The following is a 13,178-nucleotide window of genomic DNA, read 5'->3' as shown; positions in this document are numbered from 1 at the left end:
AGTAAAAGGCTAGTGACCAAAGGTAATCAGCCACCACTAGCACACAGGTCTAAAAACTCAAATGAAGATTCAAGAAACAAGTACAAATCAATTCACTAGCACAAGCCAGGATCATTGTTTTTATAAGGTTCCCTGTTAATGAATGAGCTAAAAGACAAAGCCTCAATTCTAGAGTGACTATCTGATTAATTATTCATTGAGGCAAGTTCAAAAAAGATCTTTAAATCACCACCACTCAAGGGAAAAATTATCTTAAGGTAGCTGAATAATTTTCCTACAGCATTTAGTTGGCTATATCCCCAACATCCATCCCCCTTCCCTCTTTCCTGTTGTATCCAAATTTTCTGGCCAAACTGGTCAGGACTGACCAAACTCTCACTCTAGGAGTGTGTTCTGTTCAGAAGAAGTCAATCAGTAAATCAGTACATCCAACTCTCCAATTCCAGTGAGAGGGTCATCACATGACCCACACCACAATCAAGCATGCCAGTGAGACTGATCCCAGCCTCTGAGGGAACAGGAAACATGCTCTTTCCTGTTGGGTGTCCCTAATGCCAGAGGGACCCAGCACCCAGGACAGCCATCTGAGGACTACAGGATAGAGCCTGCTGACGAATAGAGCCTGCACTAGCAAGTGAAGCCAAGAAGTGGAGAGAAGAAACTGGGTCCTGATCGCACCATTTAAGCCCAGGAATAAGTCTGGCTTACAGGCTGAATGTCCCTACTAGGTGACCAATACATTTTCTTTGTCACATCAACTACTTTGGTTTAGGCTTCCTTTTGCTTGCAATTAAGACAACTCTAAATGATACAGGCTTCATACTCAGATTCCATTGTAAAGGTAACAAAAAAGTGAGTTGCATTCATGATACACTTATCTACTCAAGTCATGACTGATTTACTTTCATAATTATAAAGATGTTAAGGAAAAAAATCATAAACCCATTTTTCCCACATGGTAAACATGTCAGTTGAAATCTCAAAGTACAGATGCAGGACCTGGAATACATTCCACTTGGTCCTCTGGTTTATGTATATTTAGAGCAGCTGAAGTTTTCAAGGTGACAGAATGTTATCCTGCGTTTCAGGGCAATTTTAGGGTAAAAACCCACCTACCCCAACCAGGGCCATTGTGAAGTGGACTCTAGGTATTCTACATGACAAAAAAAAGAGAAATCACAAAGTAAGGATGTGTTCCCACTAATTTCAATGAAGCGATCACAAACTTACCTGTCAGTGCCCCTCTACCAGATTAAGCTGTTGCTTTTCAGATCTACAATCCTTGCATGTGATACGAACCAACCATTGTACAGGTCAGTTAATTAATACAATCACAGGCACTTAGTACACATGTTAATCTGTATATATATTTTTTTTTTGTAGAGACAGAGTCTCACTTTATGGCCCTTGGTAGAGTGCCGTGGCCTCACACAGCTCACAGCAACCTCCAATTCCTGGGCTTAAGCGATTCTCTTGCCTCAGCCTCCCGAGTAGCTGGGACTACAGGCGCCCACCACAGTGCCCGGCTATTTTTTGGTTGCAGTTTGGCCGGGGCCGGGTTTGAACCCGCCACCCTCGGTATATGGGGCCGGCGCCTTACCGACTGAGCCACAGGCACCGCCCTAATCTGTATATCTTTGTGTGTAAGGCATAGCATGCTTCAACATTCTGAAATGTAAGACAGATCAAAAAATAAAAATTCTTACAAACTTAGGGCAGCTCTTTCTGAATTGCTATAAATAGCCTTCTGTCCTCTGAATCATTCTGGCCATCAGAAGTGATAGCTCTCCACATATGGAAGTGACTTCCCAGCAAAACTGTCACCTTGCTCCCGAGGGACAATCTTTACACGAGGCAGCCATAGCAAGGACAAGGTGGATGGTGTTAAAGGACCTTGAATAGCATCCTGGGCTTCGGTGATGAGGCATGAAGGAGACTCACCTGCCAGAGCCTTGATGCGGGACCGCTCAAAGAGCCGTGCAGAGCTGTTCTCGTTGTCCCAGTCGTCGACATCCCAGCGGTTGTTGACATCGCTGTACTGCTGTTGGATCTCAATGTTGTCATAGTCGGTGGCTACTGTGGTCGTCATCTTCAACTATCTCGGCTGCTCTTCCACATCAGCTCCTTCTTAGAGTTCTGGGAGAAAGAAAAGGAAAAACACATTCAGACGTCTGAAGTGTACACTGTCCCCATGAAATCCACTGAGCTAAAGGGGGGAAGAAAGTAAAATGAGTGCTTGCGAAGAACAGGGCTTCTCTTAGGATCTGTGAGCCTCAGTTCCCCCGATCAGTAAAGAGGGAAAATCCTTTACAAGATGTTGAGAGGACTGATGGATGTCCAACAAATGGTGAGTTTCTCTCTTATTTCTAAAGCTTAAGACCTCCAAATTTTAAAGTTGTATTGGACCTGGATCAACAACTACTTGGGGCTTGTCCATGAACTCATGTACTCCTACTGTGAATCACCATAAATTATAAATTTTTTCTCCCAGAAATTCATAAAATATCATAGATGGGAACAGATGATTTTATCTAAACATCTCACTTAACATACTAGAAAACGAATGCCCATGACTACGATATAAGTATATGGCACCAAGGGCAATACCAGTGCATAGTAGATGCCCCGCCAAACGACTGCAAGTATTTATGCTGTTTTTACAAATTCTGCTACCAATGCCAATACCAGCTCCTCAGGAACCCACCCAGGGTCACAGTGTTTGTCAAGAATAAATGTGGAACAAGAACCTAGGCTTTTACTTCTCATCCACTTCTGTCTTCACCTTAACACAGTACCCTCGGGGAATTATAAGAAAGATGATTAGCTTTAAATATAGTTTCTCTCTTCAATACAGCTATTATTCTCTCATTGAACCAAAATATACTGAGGACTTCCTACATACTCAGCACTGTTCCAGATGCCAGGGATAAAAATAAGATAAGGACCAGGCTTCAGCGAAGCTTATGTCCCAGTAGGAAGAGCTGGACAAAAAGCCCATAAGAAAAGGTAAGACAGTTTAAAGAAAATAAAATGAAAGCAGAGTCATACTATAGAGAGCAAATGACAATTTCAGATTGGTGGTCAGGTAAGCCCTGAGTTGATACTGAAACTCGGAACTCAGTATCAAATACATCAACCGCAGATCAAGAGGAACAGCATCCTAGGCAAAGGAAAGAGCCCAACATGTTGGGAGGGACAGGAGTTCAGCGTGGCTGGAGTCTGGTGGGCAGAAGAGAGACAAGGAGACAAGACCAGACAAGCAGCTGGCCCCCTACCCCCACAAGGACCCTGGGTGCCCATGAGTAATAGGAAGCCATGGCAGGATTCTAAGCCAATAACTGGCACCATTGGATGTACGTCTTTAGAAAAGTGTTTCTGGTGCTTTGTGGAAAAGAGGTTCTAGGAGGCAAGTACAAAAAAACAGGGGTCACCTGGGAGGCTACCCCAAAGACGGTGGTGGCCCAGCTGTGGGTGGTGGAGCGGAGGTGGTGAGGATGTGACTGTGCTTCAGAAGGACAGCGACAGGACCTGGTGAAGGCCTGGCTAGACCTGAGGAATAGGGAAGTGCTGGCCTGAGCCAGGATCTGGGCTTGATTCCCATTAATGTGGTTAAATGCCTGTATATCAGGAATCTCACCACAGGGACTTAGGCTCAATCAGTCATACAAAGCTATCTGAGTAAATCATGTTAATCTGTAAATGTAAGAAGGGGTGGGGGCCAGGCGTGGTGGCTCACGCCTGTAATCCAGCACTCTGGGAGGCTGAGGCTGGTGGATTGCTTGAGCTCAGGAGTTGAGACCAGTCTGAGCAAGAATGAGATGCTATACTAAAAATAGAAAAGACTAGCCAGGCATTGTCACAGGTACCTGTAGTCCCAGGTATTTGGGAGGCTGAGGCAAAAAAGGATTGCTAAAGCCCAAGAGTTTGAGGTTGCTGTGAGCTAAGATGACGCCAAGGCACTCTACCCAGGGTGACTGAGTGACAAAAAAGGGGGGGATGGGGGAAAGATGACCTCCTCCTTTTAGTGGTGGGAAGCGGTCCCAAGAAAAATACATGATTGTTGTCAATATCTTAAGATTCAAAAATTTACAAGATTACCTGGATGCTCATTTCGTGAACGTCTTATTTAGTGTGCACCAAGAACGTGCACATGTGTCTGGGTCACCAAGCCTCACTCATCACTACAGTATGTGCGACAGACACCACTCAGCAACACAGAAGGACCATTCAAGAGATTTTTACCACATATACCACCCTACAAAATAAAATAAAATAAACAAAGCCTCCTATGCAGAAAACAAGCACTTCTCTTACTGTGCTTCAAATGCAGCTTTTCTCAAGTTGCAGCATATAACCATATATGTCACACGCAACCAACTTTCTGCGGTAAATAAATTAAGCTGCAACAAATTAATCACACATTAAATAGCACAATAATTGGTGGCACAAGCACACAACTGCCTCCTCTCTTGTCATTAGCTGTTTTCTACCAAGCTATCCAAGAACACTGCCAATCCATCCCACACGTTCCCAAGGACAAAGCACCAAGCCCACCTTACAACAAAGCCATAGTAAATGTCACCCATCTCTACCCAAACAGAAAACTCCCGGATGTGAGTAAAATCCTGGATCCTTATCAGACAGACATAATTGGTCCCAATGATATATATTCTTTAAAAAAATTTTTTTAATTATTTATTATTATTTTTTTTGAGACGAGAGAATCTGTTGCCCCAGTTAGAGTTCTATGGCATCAGCCCAGTTCACAATAACCTCAAACTCCTGGGCTCAAGTGATTCTCCTGCCCCAGCCTCCTGAGTAGCTGGGACTACAGGCACCCGCCACAATGCCCACATACTTTTCCTATTTTTAATAGAGATAGGAGTCTGGCTCTTGCTCAGGTTGGTCTCGAACTCCTGAGCTCCTCCATCTAGACCTCCTGAAGTGCCTAGATTACAGGAGTGAGCCATTCACTGGCCTCCAACAATGTATATTCATTGGTATATTAATTCTAAACCTACATTAGCAATGTATTTATGGGACTTCATTAAAAAACAGAAATCTCAGAAGCCAAATCCAGGTAAGTATAATCTATTGAATGATTTTACAGTTGAATTTAACAATCAGAATTATAACTTCTTTCAAAAAAAGAAAGGCTGGGCACGGTGGCTAACACCTGTCATCCTCACACTCTGGAAGGCCAAGGACTGCTTAAGCTCAGGAGTTCGGAGACCAGTCTGAGCAAGAGTGAAATCCCCATCTAAAAATAGCCAGGCAGTGTGGCGGGCGCCTGCAGTCCCAGCTACTTGGGAGACCAAGGCAAGGGGATCACCTGAGCCCAAGAGTTTGAGTTTCCTGTGAGCTGTAATACCACCACACTCTACCAAGGGCAACAAACTGACACTCTGTCTTAAAAAAAAAAAAAGAAAGAAAGAATGAAAGAAAGAGAATTAATATTGTCACATATCCATTTGACCTTAGGGATGGTTAATTTTCATGACTAGTATCTATATCCAAGACTAATAAAATTCAGGCCGTAGTCATTAGCTATTTCTCTAGAGGGAAAATGTGGAAGTGCAATTAATCCCTAAATCCTGAAATTACAGCAAGTGCTATTTAAGCAAACCCAAGGTGAAACCCAAGAAAGGCATACCTCCCTAGCTAAGTTTTGGCTATTTGGTGCCACCTGCTGACCGATGAGGACAAGCCATATGGTGGCCTCCAGGGAAGTGTCCAGCCTGTGCTGTAACTCTCCCCCATGCCAGATTCCCCAGGTACACCCAGCTGGCTGCGGCCTCGTCCTGCCCCACCTGAGACACGCTTCCCACTACTGACTCATCCCCAATTACTAACTGCTTTCCACACATTTCTCAATAAACAAGTGTTAATTTTCTTCTTAAGCTTAAAATAAGTCATTCTGAGAACGTAAGCACATTTTCTTCCAAGTGTTCTTTCTCAGTGGTGGTCTTTAAAAACACTTAATTGTTTCCTAAAACAGAGAGGTGAATGGGAAGCAAAATTACCTACTAATTTGTGTGCAAAATAAAAACAGATGCTGTGAAGTTATTTTTTTTATTTGTTTCACTCAAGTGTCTAGAATTTGGGTATTGGAGACATTTTTTTCAATATTCATTCTTCATCTGACTGAAGACAATGTCTTTGTCAAATGGCTGAGTTTTCATAGTGATGAAAGTTGTTTCTTATTTTCAAGGCAATTTCAAGGCAAAATATCCCCACTCCCACCATAGCCGTGGTGAAGGGGTGCTTTCAGGCATTCAACAGCAGCAAGGCAGTGGTCTGAGGGTGAAGAAGTCAGCATTAAGGCAGCAGGATGGAGGAGTATATCCACCCACGGGGTTCTAGGACTCTAGCATGCTGCAAACATCCATTATCCTCTAACCCACTTCAAAAAGGGACTGTGCCAACTGTGAGGAGTTTACAGCACACATACAGGTATCCCCAGGAGGTTATCTAAATGGGGTTGGGTTTTCCCAAGGTGCTAGCAGTGTGGGTTTCAAGGACTGGTGAAGTCATCTATATTTCTTAAATGGCTATGGGAAGATTAGGAGAGAGGAGAGGAAGGCTTAGCTGTCTGGGAACTCTGCCTTCTGGAACCACCATTAGGATAGCTGGGGAGGACTCTGAGGTTGGCGCAAGACAAGACTATGTCCCCTCCAAGAGAAAGGCCTGCAACGCTTCTACTAGCTCAATGAGGGCTTGGATTCTATCTGACTTGACTGCCACAGTCAGAGCTCATAAAATGATCCTTGAATTAATAAAAATGAAATAGATCCTGGGTGTGACATGGGTAATACCCATGTTCTTTGCAGCTAAGTTTTCGTAAAATAGTTAAAAGTGTATATCTTCCTTCCCTGCTCTTTTCCACTGTGTGTGAGAGAGAGAGAGAAACAGAAAGAGAGAGAGAGCGTTTGTGTATAAAAACAAGAAATGAATATGTAAAAAAGACAAGGTATTCCCCCTCAAATTATTTCTCTAATCCTATGTTCTAGGAACTGGAATTTCCCAAAAGATACAAAGAAATTCCAAATGCTTTATCATTCCCTGCTTCAATCAGCAGACATTAAATTCATTTCTTTAAACAAGTACACCAAAACAGAAATGGACAAGGAAATATAATCCTAGACTGACAGGGTGAGGAGGCTCCTACTGGTCTGGCATGGAGAACCACAGGATCATAGCTGCTAGGAAAGAAACTGCAACGCTACCATTCCGATTTTAGACATGTTCTACTAGTTTTCCTCTGTATTGATTAAAATTCTCAAAGTTAATACTGGCACAGCCCAGAGGGAAAACATTTTATCTTTTCTGTTATTTCCCAAGATGCCATGTTTATTTTCTACGTCACACAGGTATCAGATAAATTCATAGTTTTTGTTTAAAACCAAACGTTTGTCCCCCCCAACTTTCCTTCTGGCGCCCTCTTCTGTTACTCTACAAAATCTCCCTAGGTAACATCACCCCCTTCCCTGTTTGATTCACGTACTCAATGCTGACAACTGCTCCCTGGACAGCTAAGTGCAGTTGCCGCCTAAGGATCACCAACACCATCTGTCTAACACCAAACTCACAATCCCAACCTCCATGGCACCCTCATTTCTGCCAGTTACCCCACCCAGCAATCTGTATCTACCCTTCATTTCTCCCTCTCCCCTGTAACATTCAGATCCTAAAGATGCTTATACTGCCTGAATGAGCATATATTCATGAGTATATATCTCATGAATGAGCTCAAACAACAGTGTCTTAATCCAGTGCCTCACCTCTAATTTTAACCTCTAATCCATTCCCATACATCACCACGAAAGGACCTTTCTAAAAGGTAATCTTAATCATTTCATCCCTCTGACTAAATTCCACCAATGGCACCCCAAGCCTTCTGATTAACACCCAGAACCCCTAGGAAAGGAGTTCCTTCACAAGGAGCCCTTGCCCATCTCTGCAGCCTGGTCTCACTATTCCTGTCCTAAGCTCTTGTAACACCAGACTGAAAAATCATGTTCTTGTCAGTTCTAACCCTAACATCTGAAGCAGCTCTCTACTCCCACAAATCCTAGCTCAGGCACCATCTCATCCAGGAAGGCTCCCGAATCAATCACTCAATCACCCCTGCCACTAACTGGTCTGAATTAGACACCCTTACAGAGCCCCCATACACACTCCCTCCCAGATACCCTATCTATTTAGCACATCTGATAAGACTGAGTTGTAACTATAAAACTTCTATTTGCTTATCACCAATATGCCACAACGTCTCAAGGTCAGGTTCCCATCATACTCTTTGCAATCTAGCAGGGTGCCTAGTAACATTAAGTGCTTGTTAATTATTTGTTTGTGTGTGGGTGGGCTGGCTGGCTGAGTGGACTGGAAGGTGAGGCCATGGGGCAAAGTCAATTCAAGTTACCACTCTGAAACTCTGAGCTACACAGATCTGAGCTGTGCTTCTGAGCTACGCAAATCTGATGGACACTCTGCCCTTGATGACATCACGTTTTAAAATAGGCTGCTAGTGAATCTGAACACACATTTAATAAGGTGCTTCTCCATGCACAGAATAAAATTTGGATTTCTCATTTTAATTGAGTTTTTAACCCATGAAAAGATTTTTTTTGTCTAAACTACTCAGACTTCAGAAAAGAAGGCAACAAATAGTAAGTAGAATTTTCATTGTCACTACACATATGTAGGTACACACTCACACACACTTTCTTAATACCCAATCTTACTTAAAGGCTCACATAAATTAAAATGAAAAAGGTGACCAATATTTGCCAATCCTGTCTGAGGAGGAAAACCATATGCTAACAATTACCTTGGCAGAATTTACAGACCTAAATGTTCCGCAAACACTTAAAATCCTCCCACTTTACTCATAAAAAACTTGGAAAAGTGTACACTGGACTGCTGGTGTGCTACCTTAAAAAAAATTAAAAAGTCTAGCTAAGGACATTGAAGAGACCAAACTGTGCAAACTGGGTATCCCCGTGTGCCTGAAAATCCTCTTAACTATTTATTGGCCAGAAGCAGCAGTCACACCCTATTCCTGCTTTGTCTGCCAAGGCATTCTGCAGACAGACAAAATAGACAAGAAAGAGGGAAATCTGCAGGAAACCACCATTTCTTAATAACCTCGTACTCAGGTTCTCAGAGAGGGTGCCACAAAGGGACCAAGATTCCGTCCTAAACATTCAGAGCTCTCTGCTCACAAACGCAGAAAACACTCAAGAAGAGTCACAAGGATACAGTGTCCTTTGTAAAAGTAATGTTCACTTTTATAACACAATCCAGTGACCTTGCAGCTTTACAGGAATACATTCACTGTAAAAAAGCATGATATACCTCTACACACTTCGCCCAAAATTCATAGCATTAGCCCACCTCAAGAGGGAAAGGTTCTCAGAGACCGATGTAATAACACCTTGTTATTCAAGGTGGACTCTAAATGCTCTATGTTTTATTTACAGAATATGGTGAAATCTCCCACTATGTTTCTTAAATTTCCCTCCTAGTTACATACAAGATCAAAATTATTTTATCTTCTTGGTGGGTTGTTAACATTATGAAATATTCTGTTTTATCCTTATTAACATATAAATACCATTTTTATTGATAGTAATTATTTGCCTAATATGTATTTTTCTATCCCATTATTTCAAACACGCTACAGTGATCTTGTTTTAGGCATGCCCCTCTCTTTCCAATCTAATCCAAGAGCCTCTATCATGTATTAGGCAAGTATTAATATAATCCATTTGTATTTATTAGGATTACTGCCACATTTGAAGTTTTGAACAGTTTATTTTGTGTTTTCTATTATAATTAACAAAAATGTGGAAACTGGGGCCCAAAAAGTTAAACAGCTGGATCAAGTCACTCAGCTATGATGATTTTATCATAGTATCTTTATCCCTATTGAATCTAGAGCCCTAAGAACGCAAGCTAATCTTTAAAATGCAGCAGTGATGAGTCTAAGCCCTAACACAGCTAAAACTCAGATTTGGGGAGGACGGCTAACTTTATATGGGGCATGGTGCATTACCTGTGTTCACATTCAGTCCTTCCAAGCAACCTTTTGATTTAGCTACTATTATTAGCCCTATTTAAGGGATATGCATATGACTCTAACGCCCATGCTTTCAATGAACAAATTAGCCTGCCTCCTATGGCAAAAGGAGTGGTCCGTGTTAGAAAAACATCAAAAGGATTCAAGGTTCTTAAATAAATGAGGAAACAGATCACCCTCATCAAAGCCTAATTACAGATAAGGATAGTATCCCACCTACCAGGTCTCCCAGCTCATGTATATGCAGTGGGGGTGACATTGCCCCAGAGGAATGAAAATCGCCTGCTCCTAGTGAAACTGTGCTCCTCCAGTGACTACAGCCTGCTTGAATTTGCCCATTTTAAAAAGCAAAGTTTTTTATTTACTCCATTTTATGTAAGCACACATAAACTATCTATGGTATTAACATTTCATACATGGATGATTAGAAAAATAAAATCTAAAAGACCCCTGGTAGGGGAATGGGAAGAATGGGGAGGAAATGATGAGAAACATCAAGCTAAAGAAAAAAATGCTTATTTTTTTTTTTTTTTTGGAGACAGAGTCTCACTATGTTGTCCTCAGTAGAGTGCTGTGGTGTCACAACTCACAGCAACCTCAAACTCTTGGGCTCAAGCAATTCTCTTGCCTCAGCCTCCCAAGTAGGTGGGACGACAGGGGCCTAACACAACACCCAGCTATTTTTTGTTGCAGTTGTCATTGTTGTTTAGCTGGTTTGAGCTGGGTTCGAACCCATGGCCTTTGGTGTATGTGGCTGGCACCTTAACCACTATGCTACAGGCGCTGAGCCAAAAAATGCTTTTTTTTTTTGCAGTCTTTGGCTGGGGCTGGGCTTGAACCCGCCACCTCAGGCATGTGGGGCCAGCGCCCTACTCCTTTGAACCACAAGCGCCCTACTCCTTTGAGCCACAAGCGCCACCCAAAATGCTTATTTATTTAATTTTTTGAAGTAAATGAAGACTTGGAAGAAACCTTAGAAGACAGGAAGATGAAGATGAAGACCACGTTTCCTTGCACTAAAGAATGAGAATTCAGCTGAGCGCAGCGGCTCCAGCCTATAATCCCAATGATTCCGGAAACTGAGGCAGGAGGACTACTTTAGGCCAGGAGTTTGAGAACAGCCTAGGACAACAGAGTAAGATCCTATCTCTAAAAATAAAAAAAATAAAAAGTAAGAAATTATGCAGGCATGGTAGTGTGTACCTTAGTCCCAGCTTCTTGGGAGGCTGAGACGGGGGGGTGGCTGCAGTGAGCTTTGATTGTGCCACTTTCTCCAGCCTGGGTGACAGAGCAAGACCCAATCTCAGCAAGGTCTCATTCATTGTGTCTCTGATGTAAAAACCCATACTGCCCCCACCCCCCACACTGTAGGGGAGCAGTAAAGTGCAGCCATATGACAACAACCTTCAAAGCCTAAAGCACCCATCTTCCTTACACAGATGGAAGATGTCACTAGAAGATTGGTTCAAACAACACAGCCCCAGGGACAAATTTTGTTCTTTAAGGGAACTATTTGGGGTAGTTAAAATTAACCTTTACAATAACGGAAATGACTTATTTTAAAAAGACGTCACTAGTGGGAAATACTTCAACCATAATTAGTTTTGTTTTAAAATATTCTACCAAAAACATGTCCTCACCATGGTTTGTTATGGAGTTTGACCATGAATACCTTATACAACAATGAACAATATAGGGACGGGGAAAGGGGCATCTTTCTGACCTTCCTCCACTTTACAGAGTAATTTTTTTTTTTTTTTGTAGAGACAGAGTTACTGCATGTGGAACAGTGAATTTATAAATGAACTAATTATTTGCGTCCTTTAACCAAAAGGAAGCTTTAATATACTACATAGAAATGTATCCTCATTTAATGCTTGTACATTAAAATTTTAAGTGCAGTACCTTTTTTCTCTGCCATCGAAATTCTAAGGATCATTGGGCGGCACCTATGGCTCAGTCGGTAGGGCGCCGGCCCCATATACCGAGGGTGGCGGGTTCAAACCCGGCCCCAGCCAAACTGCAACCAAAAAATAGCCGGGCATTGTGGCGGGCGCCTGCAGTCCCAGCTACTCGGGAGGCTGAGGCAAGAGAATCGCTTAAGCCCAGGAGTTGGGGGTTGCTGTGAGCTGTGCGAGGCCACATCACTCTACCGAGGGCCAGAAAGTGAGACTCTGTCTCTACAAAAAAAAAAAAAAAAAGAAATTCTAAATATCATTTTATTAGTCCTAGTTTTTAAAAAATCAGCTAAATTTTGAAAGGACACAGATCTAGAGAGAAAGGTTAGCTTTTCCAATACTCACCTATAAGCTTCAAAATTCCCCTAATGTGAACCAATAGAAAGCACATTACTTGAAAAAGTAATCCCTACTAAATACTCGGCAATATCCTCATATAGGTAAATTCATGGCAGTTAAGGGCCATCCTTGTTTCTATTCCACTTACAGAAAAGAGCAATTGAAATCGAAATTATTAACTCAATACAGATACAGACCTAACATCATGGTCGAATGGCAAATGTGGGGGTTTTGATCCACTACAAATAACCATTTTGGTCTTACCCGTACTGCTAAATACAATACAGCTTTAAATTACCTTAAGTATAGTTCTAACGGCACTGCTGCCAAACTAGTGATTCTGAATTTCAATGACTTTGGCATTGCCTTATTTGTTGTGCAATTTCATAAGTCAGTATCATGTGTGCTTGAACAACACACTAGTAATAATGTGCTTTTATGTGGAAGCTGACTTCTACTCCAACAGTAGCTCCGTGCCAAAATTATCTTCAAAACAATCAAGTGAAAAGGGGTAACACAACTAGCTAGAGTAAGGATCAAATGAAAGACAGGTAAAACTGCATGAACAGAAACCAAGTGACAGAAGGTCAGACATGGACACACACACACACACACACAGCTACACGAGGGCCAGAACCCTTTCTGCCGTGTTCATTTTTACACCACCAGAACCCAGCACAGCACCTAAGCCATAGCAGGTGCTCAAGAACAATTGCGAAATGCAACACGGGCAGCTGGAGCAGTGTCACCACAGAGCAATCTAATTCTGAAACAATGCTCCTGCCTAAACACTATGTATC

The 13,178-nt window shown here is 42.3% G+C and overlaps 1 protein-coding gene across 2 annotated transcripts in view; it reads right to left on the bottom strand.

The window, feature by feature from the left end:
• Positions 1-13,178, bottom strand: part of SPTBN1 (spectrin beta, non-erythrocytic 1) — a 238,708-nt gene that overhangs the window by 146,294 nt on the left and 79,236 nt on the right. For both annotated transcript variants that reach the window (XM_053588956.1, XM_053588955.1), the window contains exon 2: positions 1,942-2,136. In XM_053588956.1, the coding sequence (XP_053444931.1) occupies positions 1,942-2,089 (148 nt within the window). In that variant the 5' untranslated portion in view covers positions 2,090-2,136. The remainder of the gene's footprint in view (positions 1-1,941; positions 2,137-13,178) is intronic.

Source organism: Nycticebus coucang, chromosome 4 (assembly GCF_027406575.1).
Source record: "Nycticebus coucang isolate mNycCou1 chromosome 4, mNycCou1.pri, whole genome shotgun sequence".
In the NCBI taxonomy this organism is placed as follows: Eukaryota; Metazoa; Chordata; class Mammalia; order Primates; family Lorisidae; genus Nycticebus; species Nycticebus coucang.
The sequence above is the reverse complement of the archived record's forward strand: the minus strand, read 5'-3'. Positions and strand labels throughout refer to the sequence as shown.